The sequence below is a fragment of the Moschus berezovskii genome, chromosome 20 (assembly GCF_049115385.1).
Source record: "Moschus berezovskii isolate FMDL1 chromosome 20, NW_MosBer_1.0, whole genome shotgun sequence".
Taxonomy (NCBI): Eukaryota; Metazoa; Chordata; class Mammalia; order Artiodactyla; family Moschidae; genus Moschus; species Moschus berezovskii.
The window spans coordinates 26,627,949-26,650,186 of NC_142479.1; the positions used below are offsets into that span (position 1 = coordinate 26,627,949).

At 42.4% G+C, this 22,238-nt stretch overlaps 1 protein-coding gene across 3 annotated transcripts in view; it reads right to left on the reverse strand.

The window, feature by feature from the left end:
- Nucleotides 1–322: 322 nt before the first annotated feature.
- The window catches only part of AP2B1 (adaptor related protein complex 2 subunit beta 1), a 112,631-nt gene continuing 90,715 nt past the window's right edge, over nt 323–22,238 (reverse strand). For all 3 annotated transcript variants that reach the window (XM_055400919.2, XM_055400902.2, XM_055400909.2), the window contains 4 exons: nt 15,770–15,854; nt 14,754–14,840; nt 6,219–6,373; nt 323–1,260 (listed from right to left, as the gene is read on the reverse strand). In XM_055400919.2, coding sequence (XP_055256894.1) covers nt 1,186–1,260; nt 6,219–6,373; nt 14,754–14,840; nt 15,770–15,854 — 402 coding nt within the window. In that variant the 3' untranslated portion in view covers nt 323–1,185. The remainder of the gene's footprint in view (nt 1,261–6,218; nt 6,374–14,753; nt 14,841–15,769; nt 15,855–22,238) is intronic.

Below are 22,238 nucleotides of genomic sequence, written 5' to 3' on the forward strand. Positions count from 1 at the left end.
CCTGCTGCTGGCCTCCAGCACTGAGGGTCCTCCATTCCGGCATCAGGGTTTACCTTCAAGTCCCTGGACAGAGACTCTGCAGCCACCAGATGCCAATGAATGGAGTGCCAGAATCTGCGTGGAATGTGAGGAGAGCCATAGGGAAGCAGGCACCGGAAAGGTAAGAGAAAGGCATTGAGGAAAGAAAGTCAACGAGAGGGTCCTGCAGTGAGAACAACTCTGACGGGGATTCGGAGACCCAGCCCCCACCTCTGCTACCGAACAGTCAACAGTCCTCCGGCAGTAACATCCTGTTTGTCTTTTATCTTTTTCTTTTTTAGAAAAACAAGGTTGGATGAGTTATTATTTCAAGTTTTAAGTCTGTTTCAACTCTAAAACCAAGATTTTAGATGTGAATTGGATCTGAGATTAGCGGGAGATGAGGTGAGGGCATTTTGATTTCTGAAATTCTTTCATCAGTGTTATTCACGGATCTGACCTCGGGAAAGGACTGGAGTAGTTCTCCTTCTCAGCCTCGGTGCCGTCAGGCCCCCTTTCCTACACCCTCCAGCACCATTCAAGGAAGACCACTACTCCTAGCTGCAGTGCATCAGAGGAGATGAAAACACAGGGCAGGAGGCATCACAGGAAAAGGGGTTTGGAGAGAAAAGAAAGTGATCAGCAACAAGGCTGCCACAGGGTGGCAAGAAAATGTCTCTCCCTCCAGCACTGTGCGGTTGTCTTAACGCTTCTCTCAGTTACACACTATTCCTTCCATATCTTACGTACAAAAATATAAAACAATAAAGTGCAGTTTGCGTTTCAGTGACACTTTTCCTTGCTTTAATATTTTTTTGTTGTCTTTTTCTGCTTTTGAAACGAGCTCTCGATTACAAAATATCAAACTACACTCAGAACTGCAGCCACTGTAAGGACAGCGTGCAGAAGCCCACAAGTACGGACAGAGAGCAGCAGGTGGCACGAGGTGGGAAGTGACTGAAGCAGTGGTTACAGACGGTCACAGGAAGCTAAAACTATCCAACAGGCGGTGCCCTAACATTAGCACAGGTTAGACTAGTCACTACCTTGGTGGTAGCCTTGGTATGTTCAGGTTCAGATTCTACATGGCGATAACAATTTCTTCCAGTTAAAGAGTTCTTGGCCTGCACCGATCACAGGGTGGCTGGAGGGCACCGGACCAGTCTATTAGTTTTTCAAAATGCTGTCGTAGACCTGATAGATGTACTGGGAGACCTCGGGAGCTCTACACTTCAGCGACAGCTGTGTGGAGGAAAAAGAGAAGGAAGATTATTAGCACAGAGGCTGGCATTCACTCAAAAGGTATCCAAGTACTCAGTTCAAGGAAAGCTCTTTCTGATACAAGAGGAGAAGGGCTTCTATTGTTGAGCAGCCAAACAAAGAGACCCTGCTGATAGGAGGTTCTGTGGGTTTTAGAATTTCAGTTTAATCAATCTCACGCTGTGCTGTGTTCCCACCCACATTCTCCGTGGGTCAGCGAAGTTAGGAAACAATTCACAGGAGACACTGTAGGGGACAGCTGCTCTCCTGCTGCGCCAGGGGTCACAGGACTATAACCACGTGAAGAGGGACGGGCTGAAGCCCTTAACCTGGCGCCTACTTCATCTCTCTGTTCCAACCTCTGTCTTCACGACAGTTATCTCAGTCCCAATTCAGAAGGATGGGTAACTAAGTAAAATAAAAGCAGGAGCTAGACAGCTCCAAGGAACTAGTCTTCCCTGTATTATATGGAAGACAGCATACACTGTGAGGGAATGAAGATAAGAACCAACATGGGCTTCCCTCGTAGCTCAGATGGTGAAGAATCTGTCTGCAGTGCAGACCTGGGTTCGATCCCTGGGTCGGGAAGATCTCCTGGAGAAGGAAATGGACAACCCACTTTGGTATCCTTTGCCTGGAAAATCCCATGGACAGAGGAGTCTGGTGGGCTGCAGTCCACGGGGTCGCAAAGAGTCAGGCACGACTGAGCGACTAACACTAATTAACACTAAAGAGACATTTACCGAGTGTAACTGCACCGTTTATGCCAACAGTGTTATCTTTCAGCTTCTGCCTCTTATTCAGGCTGGTCAGACGCTTCTCATACCACTCTACTTGTCTATTACCACCTCTTTATCTAATCTAACAATTAACAAATTAAAATGCTAAAAAGATTTCAATGCTGAACACTGAGATTTTCACTTTGTGGGTCATCAAGCGCAAAATTTAAACCTAGATTTGGACTCCTGAATTGTACCAGATTAGGCAAATTCACCAGATTCACAATAACGTTAACAAAAACAGCATATAAATTGCATTTAGAACCAGAAAATTTAATCCCTGTTTTTTGTATTACTGACATCATTGCTCATTTATTAAAGTAGATGAACAAAAGTTGTCTTTAATGATATATCACCATAAGATTTTACATTATCTTACCTCTTTATTGTCTTATTAGAGACTAACCGATTTAACCAAGTTCAAAGAGGGGAGAACATTTCTGGCAAAAATGTCAGGAAGATGATTGGTCAATCCCAAACTGCCTGAGAAAACTCACATCCTCAGAACTGAGATTTTAAAAATGCAAAACCAAGCCAAGCAAAAAGAACATCAAAAGAGGCTCTATTTAAAATTTACAGCTTTAATATGCATTCTCTAAGGCATTTCTAGAACTGCTGCTCGACATCCATCAGGAAGACAATTCTGATACATGTAAAACAAATGTATAACTAATTTTAGAATACAAATATAAATAGAAAACAGCTTTCTACTTTGGTCCAAGTTGCAGCTCTAGGCCTTTCCCTGACTTTCTGCTTCTCCTCCAGCCTCTCCACTGTCAGCGTTGCAGACAGTTCTCGTGGGAAAGTACGTGGGTTCAGAAGAGGAGGAAAGGAAGCTAAAAGGAGGAAGAACAGCCTAAGGGAGTGAACTCCCAGACTAAGGAGGGGGTAGTTCCTCCTCCCCCAAATACAGTTCTGTATTTTTTCACATCTTTGTAGCAGTATTGGAACTTCCAACCAGTTGGAGATCCACTATTGGTTCACTAGTGATAAGAGAATGCTGTCTTCCTCAGTAAAAGCCGAAGGTGGGCACTAGCAGGAGTCTAGACCCAGACAGTTTGAGCTGCTCTTTGGAGCGGGGAGGAGAGGGAGGGGAGGAGAGGGAGGGGAGGAGGGGAAGAAGAGGAGGAAGAAACTCTTTCTCTGGACTGTTCTATCACCTCCCTCCCCTGGACACCCCAGCCTTTAACAACCGGTTAAGTTTAGGGTTAAATCTTCATTCCTTGCTTTCCAACAAGTACAGTTAAAGACAAGCTGGAATACATTAAAAAAAAAAAAAGACAAGCTGGAACACATTCACTTTTTTTTTGCTAATTCCTAAAGAAAGCAAGAAGGAAATGTACATAAAAAAAGATGCTAAAAAATCTGATTTAGGACTCTGGTCTCATTTTATAAGGGAAAAGAGGTCTTTCCAGGATTTTAACTTTCGAAGCACTAACCTACTTATGTGTCACATCTTTAACACCAACCACTGAGGAATGCCACCCACCTAGACTCACCTGCCCTGCCTAGGTAATAAGCCAAGGACTCAAACATCTACTGCAGGTTCATGGCCTGGAACACATACTTCTTCACCCAGGAAGAAGTTATCTTTCCAGGTGAGACAGAGCTACTTAGAGATTATGATGGCTCCTCCCCCTGGGATAAACAAACCTTCTTAATGACATACAGTAAGGGGATGAAGGAAGTGATTTACCATGTCCTGTACTACTACTCCGGAGAAGGCAATGGCACCCCACTCCAGTACTCTTGCCAGGAAAATCCCATGGACGGAGGAGCCTGGCAGGCTGCAGTCCATGGGGTTGCTAAGAGTCGGACACAACTGAACAACTTCATTTTCACTTTTCAGTTTCATGCACTGAAGGAAATGGCAACCCACTCCAGTGTTCTTGCCTGGAGAATCCCGGGGACGGGGGAGCCTGGAGGGCTGCTCTCTGTGAGGTCGCACAGAGTCGGACACGACTGAAGCGACTTAGCAGCAGCAGCAGCAGCAGCAGTACTACTACTTGATCATCAAAAAACAAACAAACACCAAATTATTAATACATGCAATGACTTAAGACAGATGTCAAGGATATTATGCTAAGTGGGAAAAAAGTCTGAAAAGGATAGGAACTGAATTTATAGAACCCTCTCAAAATGACAAAATTATAGTAATGGGAAACAAACATATCAGTGATTCCCATGGGTTAGGCGTGGGGTGAGTCTGCAGCTATAAAGAGATAGCAAGGAGGAGTTTTTTCGTGGTGACAGAACAGTTCTGTTCCTGATCGTGGTGGTGATTATCACAAACGTGACAAGATTTCATAGTACTGTACACTCCTTAACCAAATAAAATAAAAATAATGATGTAAAAACTGGTGAATTGTACTATGGGTGTAAGATGTTCTCAATGAGGAAAATTCAGTGTAAGATATACGGGAACTCTATGTACCATTTAAAAAACTTTATGAGGGTCTTGAATTAGTTCCAAATAAAAAGCTTTTAAACATTTTAAATCAACTATGCGACTACTGAGAGGTCTTTCTCAAAATTCTCACTATCCTTAATGAATACAAAGAATACAGTTAGGAACTGTTTAGATATCTGAATTCTTAGCACACCTTACCTACCAACAACTTCTGTGATCTTAAACATGTTATTAATCATTCTGAACCTTGGTTTCCTTATCTGCAATCTAGGGGTAATCACGCTACTCTAATCTAGCTGAGATGGAATACTGCAGACAATAAAATAATGAAAGATAAAAAAAAACCCACACACAAATACACATATTTTGATAAAATTTCTAGGGAAGTAAATGGAGTTATTTTACAAGACCTGATTTTACAGTAAAAACCTGTCCCTCCAGAAGAGCAGACAGGGCTTTTCCTTTCTTGGGGAACTCAAGGAAAATGACAAGATGCTGCTGCTGCTGCTTAGTCGCTTCAGTCCTGTCCGACTCTGTGAGACCCCAGAGACAGCAGCCCACCAGGCTTCCCCATCCCTGGGATTCTCCAGGCAAGAACACTGGAGTGGGTGAATGACAGGATAGTTTCCTACAAAAAACGACAAAGGACTGGCTGCAGAGGAGATGGGGGGAGGAGTGTAGTTTATGGGGGAAGCCTGAAGTTTCTCAGCTCACAAATGCTTGGGCAAAAAAATCTAGTGAGGTGGGACGCAGTATCACTCACACAGACACACACTTGTCCAGTTTACTTCAAGGAAAACCAAGAATTTTCAATTCAGGGTGCTACTAATTCCTTGATGTATGCTAATGAACACACGCTTGCCTTAAAATTAAGGAATGGAGTCACAGACTTTTCTCGGCTAAATGGCTAAAAAGCTCACTTAATCTACTGAATATAAAGCTTTTATCAGTTATTCAATTATTGAACCTTATTTTTCTCATCACTTTCCTTTCCCCTCATTCTAAACAGTATACAAAAGCTTTGAACATAACAGAAGAATATGATATTTCCCCTATCCCAAGGGTTTTCTTACACTTTACAAAATGCAGATGACAAGCAGCATCTTACTGGGAGATGGCATTTTACAACGGTAAACAAATAGCCAGTGCCTAGGGTATTACGGCTGTGCTGATTAACAAAGTTTCCGGTTCCTCGCCTAAAAATAAGGCCAGGATTTCAATTTTAGTCCAGCGTGGCACTGAAGAAGTTTTCTAAAGTTCCCTTTCAGGCTATAAAAGGTGTGTCCCATTTTGCCTTAATTTTTCAACAAGCATTTAGGACATACAGTATCACTAAAGAGGCTCGTATGTACAGGGATTTTGATATCCTTACATCCAAAAGCAGGAATGAGCTTGAAATGAACTATGAAAACAATCCTCTTAGCGGCCTGTTACAGTATCACATGCACAGATACGCTAGATGAGCATTAACCAACACTGATGAAGTTGCAGGTTCTGCGAGCAGCTCTGTATATACCTGGAGGAGTCTGAGGTGCTCGAGCCGCCAGAGGCCTCTTCCTGGTGAATGGGGGCAGAACAAGGTCTTCTAAGAATGCAACTGGGGACTTTTTTGACTACTTGCTTTGGATATCAGGGGAGTGAAGCAACTCCACCAGGTCTTTCCTGGCAAATTTAAAAATACTAAGAAAAAAATGAAAGGGCTCTTACTGCCCTCCGTGAACCCATCTCACCCATTCTGAAAAAGGCCTTACCGTGTAATTCGGGTTTCCTGGTTGGATACGTAGCTCGGCCAAAATCCAGATGCCGTTAGTGAGCTTCAGAGATTGGTACAGCATGTCCTGCCCTTCCACATTCCTCTTGGCAATAGTATAAACATTGTTGTTTTGCAACTTGCTGGAAACAGTGTCTAGAAACAGATTCAAAATGCAACACCTTCAGTAAAAATATCCAACAAGGATGCCATGAGCCATGTGTGCTCAATTAGCCCCTGATAAGCGCCGTCACATGCATATTGTACACATTTCAGAAAGCCCTTCTCCCACAAGAGCAAAGCGTGAGCAAGCTCTTCAAGTACCTATGTACCACATTCCAGGCCAGAAAACGGAATAAGGTGCGACTAAGCATCAGAGTTTAAGAACTACCTGTGGAGATTATGGTGAGTCTAAGCCATTGGTACCTTAAACTATTACTAGGAGCTAGACAGGTAAAAAGGCACTGAAGTGGACAGAGGCAGAAATGGGTGAATGTCTGACTGCCATGTTGGGATTCACTTCTGGAACGTTGGTCCCAGATCCAAAGGGATACAAAGACTGACAACTGAATCCACAACAATACTTCCCAAGTCACTATGCCTACACCACGAGCCATTCTGGCCTCACGTGCCAGGATCAGAAAAGCGCCCAGTTGCAGAAATCCTGGAAATCAAATCTGTTAACCTTGTTTTTTTTAATTTTTTTTAAAGCAGGCAAATGATTTCTTAAGCCTCTGGGGAATATCATACCCAAAATTAATAACGAAACAAAGTGCCTCAACAAAAGTTTTTGAGAAAGACTGAAGTTGCGCAAAGATGATTATTCCATGGCCTGTAACCTCGACTGCCATTTCTGGTTAGAATGGAGACCTTTGTAGTCATCAACAAAGGATAAGAACAGGTTGGTGTTTGGGGTCTTTCTTGTGACTACATATAGCACCAGAGACATGACATTCTAGAATTAAAGGTCATTTCTCTCTCCTTGTTCTCTGACTGCTAACATGAGATGCTGCAGCACCAGAGAAACTTCAAGAACAAAGATGATAAACACCATTTCTTTGTTGATAGTTTATTACATTTGTTTCTAATAAGAATTAAATTACTCAAGAACTAAATTCTCCCCACATAAAAACCAGTCATACTCTATGGGAGAAGACTGCTGTGATGGACAGTCTTTCTATTCTCCTAGACGGTAAACCCTCTGAGCACAGGGATCCTAGAGTTTTTCATCACTGTGCTTCTCACAGTATCTGGGACACAATGAGTACCTGCCATCAATACCTGTGAATAAGCCTCTGACTCAGGTGTTGGAGATGCCGATATGTGCATAATGCCATAGGCATTAAAAAACATTATTTCAGACATTTCCCCAAAGAAATACAAATGGCCAACAGACACATGAAAAGATGCTCAACATCACTAACAGATAGTGATAATAGATAAATTCAAATCAAAACTAGAATGAGCCACCACCTCACACTAGTCAGAATGGCCATTATTTAAAAGTCGACAAATAAATGCTGGAGCGGATGTGGAAAAAAGAAAACTCTCCTACGCTATTGGTGGGAACGTAAATTGGTGCAGCCACTATGGAAAACAATATGGAGGTTCCTCAAAAAATGAAAAAGAGAATTACCATATGACCCAGCAATCCCACTTCTGGACAGATATCCAGATGAAATTATAATTAAAAAAGAAACATGCATTCCTATGTTCATAGCAGCACTATCCACAAAAGCCAAGATCGGCAAACAACCTAAATGTCTATCTATAGATGAATGGACAAAGAAGATGTGGTACATACAATGGAATGACTACTCAGCCATAAAAAAGAACAAAACAATGCTATTTGCTGCAACACAGATGGAACTAGAGATTATCACACTAAGTGACCTAAGTCAGAAAGATAAATACCATATTATATCGTATGTGACATATGTGTGGAATCTAAAATACGACACAAATGAACTTATCTATGAAACTGAAACAGATTCACAGACATAGAGAAAAGGCCTGTGGTTGCCATGGGCGAGGGAGGCAGGGGAGGAATGGGATGGGAGGTTTGGGTTAGCAGACACAGACTACTGTATACAGAACGGGTCAGCAACAAGGACCTACTGTGTAGTACAGGGAGCTATACTCGATATCCTGTGATAGACCATGGCGGGAAAAATGCAGAAACGTGTATGTGTATACACACAACGGAATCACTTTGTTGTATAGCATAAACTAACACAGTATTTAAATCAACTACATTTCAATTAAACAAACAAAACCAACTTTCTCTGGGGAGTTCTTTGGTGGTCTAAAGGTTAGGATTTGGAGCTTTCACTGCTGTGGCCCAGGTTCAATCCCTGGTCAGGAAACTGAAATCCCACACATAAGCTGTTCAGTTCAGTTCAGTTTAGTTCAGTCGCTCAGTCGTGTCCGACTCTCCGCGACCCCATGAATCACAGCACACCAGGCCTCCCTGTCCATCACCAACTCCCGGAGTTCACTCAAACTCATGTCCACAGAGTCGGTGATGCCATCCAGCCATCTCATTCTCTGTCGTCCCCTTCTCCTCCTGCCCCCAACCTTTCCCAGCATCAGAGTCTTTTGGGCTGCCAAAAAAAAAAATCTGCCAGAAAAACCTCACATCTGTTTGTTTAGTTATTTGAAGTACAGTTGATTTACAAAACTGTGTTTCAGGTGTTCAGCAAAATGATTCAGATATGTCCAAACATACATATGTGTGTGTGTGTATATACATATACTTTTAAATATTCTTTTCCATGACAGGTTATTATAAGATATTGAATATAGTTCCCTGTGCTATATATTAAATTCTTTTTATCTGTTTTATATATAGTAGTATGTATCACATGTATGGATGTGAGAGTTGGACTATAAAGAAAGCTGAGCACCAAAGAATTGACACTTTTGAACTGTGGTGTTGGAGAAGACTCTTGAGGGTCCCTTGGACTGCAAGGAGATCCAACCAGTTCATCCTAAAGGAGATCAGTCCTGAATATTCACTTGAAGAGCTGAAGCTGAAACTCCAATACTGTGGCCACCTGATTCGAAGAGTTGACTCATTTGAAAAGACCCTGATGCTGGGAAAGATTGAAGGCAGGAGGAAAAGGGGACAACAGACGATGAGACGGTTGGATGGCATCACTGACTTGATGGACATGAGTTTGAGCAAGCTCCGGGAGTTGGTGATGGACAGGGAAGCCTGGCGTGCTGTAGTTCATGGGGTCGCAAAGAGTTGAACATGACTGAGTGACTGAACTGAACTGATGTATCTGTTAATCCCATATTCTAATTTATCTCTCCTTCCCTTTTCCCCTCTGGTAACCATAATTTTGCTTTCTATGCTTGTGAGTGTAAAAACCATCTATTTAGATGTGGTCTAATTTTGGTCTTGCCCTGATGTCTTTCTTCCACATTCAACCCAGCAAGCGCTCAGGGCAGGAGGTACTAAAGCCCATTCATTAAACAACTGCATCACACTTGCTAAGTCACTTCAGTCGTGTCCGACTCTGTGTGACCCCATAGACGGAAGCCCACCAGGCTCCCCCGTCCCTGGGATTCTCCAGGCAAGAACACTGGAGTGGGTTGCCATTTCCTTCTCCAATGTGTGAAAGTGAAAAGTGAAAGTGAAGTCACTCAGTCGTGTCCGACCCTTAGCGACCCCACGGACTGCAGCCTACCAGGCTCCTCCGTCCATGGGATTTTCTAGGCAATAGTACTGGAGTGGCTTGCCATTGCCTTCTCCGATCATTGCATCACACTTAGTTATGGCTTAATTTCCCTCCTTTTATTTCCAGTTTCCACTAACACCAAGCAGAGTAGTTATAACTCAAGAATGGGTTCTCTCTGAGAAGCCAAAACATTTATCTCAAGGTCGTTACGCACAAGACTGAGGGAGGAGGGAGCTTCAATACACTTTTTCATCACCTTCTAGGGGGTCAGGCAGTTTTGGCTATCACCTTGGTTCCCACAATGAAGGGCTCTTGCAGCTCAGACTGAGTTGGTAGGCAACATCACCATCTGGAGTTTGGCTTACATCTTTTGACAGGACCATTTTTAACACGAGGAGGATTGCTTTAAGTTGTAAAAGCCATTCCCAAGTTTCAAGGTTCTCGCCCATTTCCAAGGAAACAGAAAATACACACGACAGGATCTTTTGTTGAAGTTTTACCGTGCTGCACAGGCGCATGTTCTAGACAATATATAGAGCAAGGCCCAGATGCCTACAGATATATCATGGTTTTAAGTAAGAGGCGACAGGCTAAGTAAGTGGTGATAGGCTAAAAAAGAGATGACAGGCTAAGAAATGGAAGAACCCAAACACACATACACACTCACCCACTCCAGAATTAAAAAACGTGGCCAACAGCCAGATGGAATAAGCAAGTTGAATGGATGTAACTTTAATGTGTTTGGAAGCATTCTGGTTAGGAACCTGGCTCTGCTCCTACTGAATGGCTGTTATCGTGATTTCTATCAGAATACTGCATGGAGGGAAGAGGGTTCTATAACATAACTATGTGTGAGTCAATTTTTCTGTCTGCATCACATAGCCTGTGAGATCTTAGTTCCCTGACCAGGGATTGAACCCACACCCCTGCACTGGAAGCGTGGAGTCTTAACCACTGGATGGCCAGGGAAGTCTGAGTCAATTTTTATAAACTTGAGATTGTAGGTTTGAGCTAGAGGGCTTGAAGGTGGTAGGATAACCAGACTCTGCTAAGTGAACTTATTAAGAATGGTAATGGGACTTCCCTGGGGGCAGAGTGGATAAGAATCTGCTTTCCAATGCAGGGAACATGGGTTGGATCCCAGGTCTGGAAGGATTCCACATGCTGCAACGTAACTAAGCCTGTGAGCCACAACTACGGAGCCCGTGAGCCACAACTGCTGAAGCCCATGCGTGCCCCAGAGTCTGAGCTCCGCAAGAGAAGCCATCGCAAGGAGAGGCTCATGCGATGCAATGAGGAGCATTTCCTGCTCGCCACAACCAGAGAAAGCCTACACACAGCAATGAAGATGCCGCGCAGCCAAATTAGAGAAAACAAAACAAAGAGAATGGCAACAGGAGCCAATGTCAAAAAGCTTCCCAGCCAGACTGGGACACACTTCTTGACAAAATGTCACAGTTCTTTGGGTTTGTTTATTTTTTAAACATATCCGAACTCCTGGGGAAATACGATGGAATCTTATAGCTGTGAGACTTGGAGAATGAGAATGTAATGTTAAGACACTGAGATCTGCCCTACAGGACAAGAGTTTTTATTAAAAGATCGTCAAATACGGTTACACATGCATTAAGATGTAATTTCTTTGGGTTCATTTGTCTCCTACCTCAGATCTGGCTTTGGGTCTGAGGCCTAAAATCTTAGAAGATGGGAATGTGGTCTTCCCTCCTTCATCTTCCTACTTTAGCTAAGGTTGCACCTCTTCCAGTAGCCGTAAGAGTGAAGAAGGTACTCAGAGAGCAGGGAGGGGGAACCTGCACATGGGACCCAGCTGTGGGACACAGTCATTAGCAAGTTGCAAACCACTGTGCCTGCTAAAAAGAACACCTTTAAAAAAAAAATCATTTGAACAACCAAACTGTATTTAAGCGCTGACTGGCAATGCACTTATATTATTTATGAAACGGGGAGAACCATGACCAAGCAAAGAAACAGAACTCACCCTCACCTAGTCCCTGTGCCTGAAGAAATATCTGTCCTTTATTAGATAGCCTAACTAGAAAATACAGATGCAACATGTCTCTGAGTTTTTCAAAGCAAAACAAGCACTTACTTTAAAAAACAGGTTTGTAGACCACTTGCCCGAAAGATTCTTTTCTGGATATGGCTGGAGATGCTGCTATTTCTTATATACTTAAGATAGTGGTCCCAGATATGACTAGTGCTAGGAAGCAAGGAGACCCATACAACTGGGTGCCTTTTCTGAACCAGTATTTTCCAGTATTCACACCACTAGTGACACATCATAAGCACACTATCATATACACCTTTCTGTTAAGAACTGATAAATTATTAAGGCTTACTAAGAGGGTTTCTTTTCTTCTTTCTTCTCTAGAAGAAATGGAAGAGCAGAAGTAAAAGCTCAATGCTAGGCTGGTCAGTACTTTAAGCCTGAGACTTCCTGTAGCCCTCAGAGTGTTAGCTCCATCTGTCAAATGTCTACTTTGGCACAGAAAAGCTATTTAAAGGGTTGGTGCTATTGTGATTAGGACAGATCAGCTGGAAAGAAGGTATTTTTAGCTCTCAACCCAGGGTGTTGAATCAGAAGGCACTAAACCTGAAAACGTTCATGTTAATTGAGCCCTCAGACTGGAAAGAAAAGGAAAGGTGGGGAAGGTACTCCAGACCTCGGGGTGGAGGCAGAGGAAAAGCTAGAACGGATTAGCTGCAGAAATGGTCTTGTAAGAGATTAGCAGTGATTCAGTGGGAAAGGATGGATGGCCTCGGGCTCCCGGAGAAGAGGACGTGGCTGGGAATTTTCCCTGGGCTCCGTGTGCTGCACCACCACAGAGCAGGGTGCCACTGGAGAACTGATTCGCTGGTATTTGGAGCACCCAAGGCAGGGAGGAACAGGCATGGGGCCATGGCTGAATTGTTCAAAACTGAATTTGTTCTGGGAAACTGTTTCTGTTTACATCAGAAGACATAGCTCCACTGGGAGAAAGGCCAGACACCTTTCCTTTGGCAAGATCACAAATGTACACCAAGGTTCGGCGCCTCCATCTGGAAGCAGGGGGATCTTCTTTATTAATCTGACAGGCCAGACTAAACCCCTCAATCATCCAAACTTCCATTTTCTTTTTTGAAAAATCATGTCCCCTTCACACCAGACCTCTGAGACCAAATCTGCTTTCCCAGGACTCTGGTCTTTCTCTGCTCTCTGTAGGCTAGAGTTTTCCTGATCATATATGTTCAAAGAACACTGGTTCTCTGTAAGACGTGAGCAATAAGCATTCTGTGATTTTAAATTCCAGAGGGAAAACATTCAGTTGATACTGAGTTACAGTGGTTTTCTCAGTGCAGGAGGCCTCAGCTTCTAGTGTGCTCATGCGCAATGGCAACTTCTAAGACAGGCACATCATACATTGTACTTTCCAATCTTATGACCACAGAACCCTTTTCTGAGAGACAAGTGTTCTCAGGAGTGTAATATATGAAATGACCTGGGACTGACCACACAAGGCTGACTATAATCCTAGCTATTAGCCACTTTGAGTTCTGCAACAGAAGTTTCCTGAAAAAGAGGTTAAAAAGTGGAAAACTGTCCAACCTCCCAACTCATCAAATGAGGCTTGTGGTAACTAACCAGTGAGCCTAGGAGAGACAGCAAACACTGTCAACTACTAGAACATGGCATAAAAAGCTGCTCAATTTAAATATGACTTTTATTTTTTAAAACTCAGCAAAAATCTGGTTTTAATAGCTACCTAACCAGTCAGGCTGAGAAACCTAGAAGGCACGTGGTATTCGTGAAGAGAATCAACAAACTGTCATGACAGTGGACATTACAGAAGACTGTCTTTCTCAAATACCTCTCCAAGGGATAAGGAGAAGCCTTGTAAGAAAAAAAATCTGCCTGGAACACAGAGGATGGACATGTCACAGAGCACACCCACTCCCTGCAAAAAAATTATTAGCAAAAATTTTTAAAGAACAAGTTGTAATTTGAAGCCAGTGAGTTGTTTTTCTTTCTGTCTGCCTCCTTCTCCCAGGGCAACACTCTAGCCACAGTGGGAGGGCAGCATGCCGGAAGGAGGAAGTGACAGGGAATGAAGAGAGGCAGCACTGACCAGGATCAGGGCTCACTCTCATTCAAACTCATAAAGTCTTATATTAACCTCAAGGAGAGACTGGGACAAAGGCAAGACCCTGAACAGCTGAGGGCTCCCTTCCATGCCTGAGGATGCATCAGTGAAACAAAGCCCCAGGCACTGCCAGCGGGTACTGTTTCTCCTCTCCGGTTCCCAGTCTGAAGTTCTAGTGTAATAATAAAACTAACTACTAAGGGGGCTATAACTTTTTAATGGTGATTAAGGAGGTGATATCGTCATATGACAGCTGACACAAGGAAAGAAAGAAAAAGGCCACCAATTAGGCTTTAATCAACTATGATGTACTCTTATTTAATAATAAACACAGGATTCCAAACAAGGATCTCAGACAGAGTCACTACTGAAGGCTGATGTAAGAGGACAAACAGTCCTTTTAATTCTTGGGAGAGCACATATCTTCAAGTGCCACTCTGTTCAAGTAACATGGCTGATCCATGTTCAACTACTGGACAATTGGGCATATGGATCCATTCTAGTTCTTAAATCTGTCAGCTTGCAGCTAATCTAGTGCCTACATCAAAACATCCCAAGTTTTTAATGAGAAGTCTGCAAAGTAATATACCCCTTACTCACTAGAAACAGGTAGCTGTGAAAAAAAGAGATAGGTAAAGAGAAGACAGAATTTTCAACTATCTAACTGAATATACTAAGATGAAAATGAAATTTAGAGTTATCACTCACCAGCATTTAAATGACATTCCTTAATCTGAAACTGAAGTTCATTTTCATTGGGAATATCCTTCCATGTCGCAAGGAAGACCTGGCGCTCTGTTCGGGGGAAGCAGAGGTAAAGGCTAGATGTGCACAATCTGGCAACAGTCTGACATCTAAGCCCTTGTACCATTTCTCCTTTGGAGTGCTGGCTCCAGCAGTACAGCCAGTGGCAGCCTGAGACTGGAGCCAATGCTTAGCTATGCAGAAGTGCTGCATTCCAGGTCAATGAATCCCTCATGAGTCGCACTAAGATACACTGGCAAAGACTTTACATCTAGGGTTGTTTTGGCTCCACAGTTTTCCTATTTAGGTGACTTTGGGTAAGTCTTGTGACCTTTCTGATCCTTAATTTCACCATATATTATACCTGCTACACTACCCAAACAGTGATTGTAAGAATCAAACCAATAAAATGCCAATACAACTTAATATGCATCAATATAAGCTAGTTTTATTAGCTGATGGTTTCCTAAGTAAGGGAAGACAGAAACATCAACTACCACATGGGGAGTACTAACAATTTATTATAATTTACTGAATTCACATCTTGAGACAGTAAGAACTCAGGACAGTGCTAAGTGCTAAAACCTGCACATATTATCTCATGTCATTAAAAAAACGATTTCAGATTTGTAAATGTGGAAACTGAAACTCAAAAAAATTAAGCATCTTGCTATAATCACGAGGCTAACAAACAGCCAAGCTGAGATTCCAATCCACATCTACTTGTCACCAAGCTAGTTACTGTCTGCTGTGGTGACTGCCTCACTCAGACAGTGGGCATTGTGATTTAAAGCCCTACAGCACAGCAAGATCAACTGTGACTCAGGCGAATACATAATTAGCAGTTATGAGAGCTTTAGAATAGCCATCCCCCATTTTTTTTAAACCTCAAGATAAACTGAACTTCTGGGGAATATGCTCTACCTGACGTTCAGAGGAAGGGCAAAGGTATATTTGGCAGGACAGGAGGACATGCTTACCCATTTTGCCATCTTCTACAAAAAGCACGTTGAGTGGGATGAGGCAGCTGAAGTAGAAGACATCAATATTGTTTTTCACAGCCACCTGCCAGGAAAGTAGGAAGGGAAAATTAGGACATCATAAGAAGGCAGGTAGGAGGGAAAGAACAGTTACTGTCTAGAAATATACCATCCAATTTCCTTCCTCTTTTAGGCAGTGCAGGAAACCCCAAATCAAGACACACCAGCCCATATACTGCAAAGCATGTCCCTACTTACTCCACTGTCAGCACCATCGACAACCTGCAACTCTGCCTCACTCCAGGAGGGATGAATTCCAGGCATAAATCCTATACCTGCAATAATCTACTCGGTTATTTTAGTAGTTGCTGCTGCTATCACTTACTAAGTACCTGTATTAACAGGTATTTCTAATCCTCATTATAACTCATTATATCCTCATAACTATCCCAACTATCTGGTGGCTCAGAGGTTAAAGCATCTGCCTCCAATGCGGGAGACCCAGGTTCGATCCCTGGGTTGGGAAGATCCCCTGGAGAAGGAAACGGTAACCCACTCCAGTATTCTTGCCTGGAGAATCCCATGGACGGAGAAGCCTGGTAGGCTACAGTCCACGGGGTCGCATAGAGTCGGATACGACTGAGCGATGGAACGGAACGGAACTATCCCAAAGTAGTAACTGGTACTCCCCTCTCATTTTCCTGATGAAGAACTGAAAGATTAAGTAACATTCAGGGCCACATTGTAAGCACACAGAAAAACCAGAATTCAAATACAAATTTGACTCTCCACTTTGATTTTTCTCTCTCCACAATAACTGGTGTCATAATGCCCTTACCTTTTTTCTGACATGAGTTTTAAAGTGCTTTCTTTTATACACTCTTACTTCCTAAGTCATATGGCTAGAAAAGTTTGGGTCAAACATGCGTAAATCTGATGACTCTAAGAAGGAAAAGCCTTTGAGTGAATGAAGAAATGAGTTTTCTTCTCACAGCACAAACTTCTGGATGTGCACAGGCTGTGATTCTACCGTGGCCTGCTCAATCCAGAGGAAGCTGTTTATATATTTTTTTAAAAGCTACAATAAGCATAATACTTGTGTTTAGGGGCAATATTGTTGGTGTCTCCATTCAGAAACAGACTATGCTGAGGCAGATTATAAGAAGCAAATATGTATGAGGGGAGACACAGGAGAAAAACTGCTTGAAATCACGCTTCCCACTGGTTACTTTCCTATCTATGTTCTTGGTGCCCCAGAAAAATATTTCTCTGGGTGAGTTTCACAGTCAGTAACCATGACTATTTCTCTTTAAAAAAATAAAGGTAAAAAGTGCTTATCTAGCACCACCATTCTCCTCCCACCTTCTTGGGGGCAAATGTCTACACTTATCAACTCATCTTCTCCACTTTAAACAGTAACTTTATTTCATCCTCCATAATTTGGTTTGGGTGTATCTACTTGATATCTTTCTACTCCTTCCCAGAACAATTTATCAAGTTATTTTCCTTGAAACTTGGGCATTACAGCTTTCAGTTACCAACCCCCAGGAGTTTCTAATCTCTATCACAGAATCTGATGCCCAAAATGCTGAGACAGCAGGAGTCCCCAAAAGCTTAAGTCTGGTGAATGCAAGCAGAATAACTAACCTCAGGAAAGAGGGACCTTAGACTTTAAGATGTACTAGAGCATCACTTCAAAAGATTATACCAGCTGCAAGTCTCTGGGAAAGAGGTATTTTCTAAGTCATCTGGTACTCAGCAGTTAAGAGAAGGGGAACGAACTCTTTATTTCAAATAAGGGCACTAAGAGACCTTGAGGGAGTGCCAGGCTCTGAAAAGGGCATTCAGAAGTGCAAACTGGAGGTGGTACAAGTGGGCTCGTGTGGGTTATATGTCCTCCAGGAGAAAATATTAATGGTTCTTAACCAAAGACTTATATTAGAATCATCTGGAGAGATTTTTCAAAACAGAATCTTTGACTCCATCCTGTATTTAAAAAACAAACAAACCAATTCCTAAATCTGGGAACTGGAACACCTAATTTTTTGAAGAAGTTTCTAAGAAGATCAACTAGACAAGTAATTAATTTAAAACAATGTTATCTAGGAGGTCCACTTGGGCTTATAAATAGCCTGTGCTTCTCAGGGAATCCTTAAACCAACTGGAGCCCTTTAACCACGCAAAAGATGTGAAAAGCTCTTCTAGGTCAGCAGTGCTAAACCATTCTGCCCTGAGGACCCTTTTGACAAACATATGAAAGTCAGGGACCTTCTTTTTACAAATTGTACATGCAATGTTTCCACCAAAACTAAAGTTTTAGGGGTTTCAGGAGACCCTAAAGCCTATCCCTGGGTTTCTGCTCTAGATAAATTCTCTGAGAAGCTGGCACACCCAAACTGGCGGCAGCAGACCCAGTGGTTCTGAACATGGACTCAGGGACCAGACCAGACCACCTGACCAAGAGAGTCAAAAGCTGACTCTGTTCCTTACTAGCTGTGTGACCTAAGGCAGGAGTACACAGCTCAGTCTTTTGCTAAAGAACAGAAGTAACCACAGCACTAAACGCATGGGGTCGTTATGAGGCAAGTTAATATTTGCAGAGCACTTAGAATGGTGCCTGACTTACAGTTTAGTACCATTAACAAATGTTTCCTAAAGAAAAGTTCCCTCTTCTTTCACCATTTTCTACTGTACACTTTACTCAGAATTTTTCATAATTAAGGATAACCACATTAGACTTATCTGAAATCTTACACATGCTCAAATGAAGTATTACAACTATGCTAATGAGATATTAGGAGAGATTTTTTTAAGAAGGGCTTACTGGGAAACTGTTAGTTTAATGATTCCTCTTGCAACTGTGCTCCTGGTCAAACGCCATCTCCTTATAGGATCAACTGCACAGAGCACTCCTCGGAAGAAGTGGTTCATCTCTATTACATTAGCTCTTCAAAATCTGCATTTTGCAGCTCTCAAACTTTTACTCTTTTGTAGAGTAAATCATAGCCTGTAAAATGCAGGCTAGAGCTGCATTTATTTCAAATGTATATGGCTCCCTTGTATATGGCCCCTGCCTATCTTTCTAGTCCATTTCCTTAACGTCAAGCATATCAAAATAACTTCCTGCTCTCCAAACACTAATGATGTTCTTTCTGCTTAATATATTCTTTTCCTAAAGCTTCATCTGTCTGGAAAATATCTATTTAATCTGAAGATTTAGTTCAAGCTTGACAAGAATTTCTCAGGAATGTTCTAACTCCTCTCTATCGCATCCACACCATGAACTTCCACTGTAGCATAAATAAGCATTTATCTCTGCCTCACCCACAACACAACGGTCTCTCGCTCATGCAGGGGTTCTCATCTTCACTCACATCCCAGTGACTCAATAAATATTTGTTCCCTTTCATTAAAGGGAAGAAGCTGAGCAAATGGAATGAAACACTGGTTTCTCAACCTTTTTTTTTTTAAATCTTCCTATCACTCATAGGCAAAACATAATTTCACCACTAACACGGCTCATTAGGCATATGGATACATGATAGGGCAAAAGGATGACATGTGGGTTCACTTGGTTTCAAATCACTGAACTAAAATAGCATCTAGATGTAAACGAAGAATAACATAGGTGGTAGATCACAACCCAAAGAATACAAGAGTCTCTAAGAATATGCCAATAACTCTTCGGGAGTCCAGGCCAAAAAAAGAATCAAGGAAAACACAGTATGAAGCCGAAGCCAGTTCAATTATAACCCAGATGGCGGCTACTCTGAAATAGAACTGAGTAAACCTTATAGTACGATATTGATTGCTTCAGAGGGAGAAAGGGGAGTTTTGTTTTCTTATTTTGAAATTCACTATCCCAACAGGTACAGAGCAGAAAGACATAATCCAGACAAGCTGAAGAAGTACCTTCTAAGAGCTTTCTCAGTGATGTCCAGCCTGCCTATGGCAAATCAATTATCACATACATATCCAACTGCCTACTTAGTATCTTCACCTGGCTAACTAACAGATATCTCAAAACGAACATGTCCAAAACCAAATTCTTGATCTCCTCTCCTCATCCCTAAATGGAACCTCCTGCTGACTTTCCAAATCCAGTAAACTAAATACTGCAAAGCTTTCTATGGTGTCTCTGCTTCTGCACTCGTCTTCTCCACCTTCAACACCTAACTTCCCAGCCTCTTCTCAACACAGCATCAGAGTGATCTTAAAATGTAGGTCAGTTCAGAGATATCTCCGTGTTTGAGCCTCCAATGATTTCCCAAAGTTATAACTGCCTATGGTCAGATGCCTGTTACCTCTCTGCTGTCACATGCTGGGACTCTCGCATCAGCCATGGGAGCCAGCTGCTGTGCCTTGCACACCAGGCATGTTTCCTATCTCATAACCTTTTGTTGTTTCTTCTGTCTAAAATTCTCTCCCACCAGAAATATGCAAGGTTTATTTTGGCCTCCTTTAGGTCTTTGCTTTAACCAAGCATTATCTTCTTAAGCAGGTCTTCCATGACCAACGTTATTTATGAAATCATACCACCCAATCTCCACCTCCAGGACTCCCTAGCTCAGGCTCTGCTTTTTCTCTCATTGCTCTTTTCTGACACACATTTTTACTGATTTGTTGGTGCACGGCCTGTCCCTGTGCCACATAATGCACCTCCAGTAAAATGCAAGTTCCACAAGGCAGGGGATTTTTGTCTCTTGTTTACTACTCTATTCTCAGTTTCTGAAACAGTGACTGGCATAGAGTAAAGGCTCAGTAAGAATAATGACTGTAAAATACATGGCTCTAAGTTCCTGACAGCCACTGGGCTTGGACAAGACATTGAACTAAAGTTTCCAAAAGGATAGTACTTCTCAAGTTTTTCCCAGTGTACTTCCTTTAACAGAGGAAGAAAGAATGGACATATATACTGGGGTGGAGGTAGGGGTAAGGATCAGGATTAGGGGCACAGTATGAAGTAGCCCATAAGAACAAAATTTCTTTGAACTTCTGTGCTATCCCATAATGATCCAAGTGTTTTAATATGAAATGTGCTTCTTCACTTATCTTTAAACAAAACTGATGCTCCAGGAGAATACACCATGTGTATTCTTCAGCCTCAAGTACTTCCTAACAAGGTGGTTTTAAACACTGTGGGTCACGAACAATTGGTGGTTCTTAAAATTTGTCTATTGGGATGTAACTGGCATAAAAAAATATAACAGAAGGGACTTCCCTAGAGGTCCAGTGGTTAAGACTCATGCTTCCACTTCAGGGGACATGAGTTTGATTCCTGATGGAGGAAATTCCGCACAGTGTGGCCAAATAAGTAATAGAATAGAAAATGTCATAGTGTATCTCACTTAAGAGTAAGTAATGGCTCCTGAAACTGTTTCAGTTTTATGTACTGTATGTGTGAATACACTATGCAAAATGTACCTCTTATGTAAGCTGCAGCCAAAAACTATAAAAGCCTTAAATACTCACTCACCAAATTATAAGGCAAGCAGCGAGGAACTGGGCTCAGTGAGCTTAGGAACAGGGTGCACACCTCAATTTCTGCTCTGAGGATGCCTAAAGCAGATCCCAGATGGTACCAAGAACCAAACTGCCCAAATCCTGTGTTCCTCCGGTCTGCCACGAGCAACATGGGGACACAACAATATTAACTTGCTTCTCAGGGACATCAATAGGAAGAGCAAAAAGAAATGATTATGAGGCACTTGGAAAACACAAAAGCGGGCTAGAAATGCTTAATAATAATAATGAGTTTCACAAGTTACTTTCAGTGGCTGCTGGGGAAAGAGCAGCCTGTCAGCTTCAGCCTGTAACCAGCAATTAGTTTCTCTCCATAGTATAGAAAGCCTGCTGCAGGGGCTGCGGCCCCTTTTTGGCGGCACAGCTGGAGACAAGCAGGCTGAATTAATATTCTAACCTTGTTCCAGTGCGCTCAAAAGTACTATAAAAAGGTACGAGATGAACTCGGTCTGAACTCTAGCAAATGTGGCCTCTGTCTACACCTCTCCCCACAGATCACCACAGGAGGCACTGCCACAAGAAAATTCAAGTCAAGTGGTACACAGCTCACCTTTGAGAGTATATCATCTACTCTTCCGTGACGTCACTTCTGACCTTTCCCAGTCTCTGAGGAATTTTTTCCCCCTTTTTTCTTCCTCTCTATTTAACTTTAAGAAAGATTATTTGCAGGCTGGTCCAACCGAGGACCAGGCAGTGACGCCAACCATCACCAGTTGTCTGAGGAATGATGATTCAGATGTGTTTTAAGCACCACACTATATAGTCAACAGAGCCTAGAGGAATGGCTCTGAGTGACAGGTTTTTAATGATACTGCCTCCAACTGTGTGATATGTCATCTGAGACTCAAGCAGAAGAGGCTCTCTGCTAGCTGCTGGAGTTAAATCCACCTGCAGTGCTGCATTCCCAGTCAATGTGAAAAAATACCTACCATTTTTAGTTTAAATA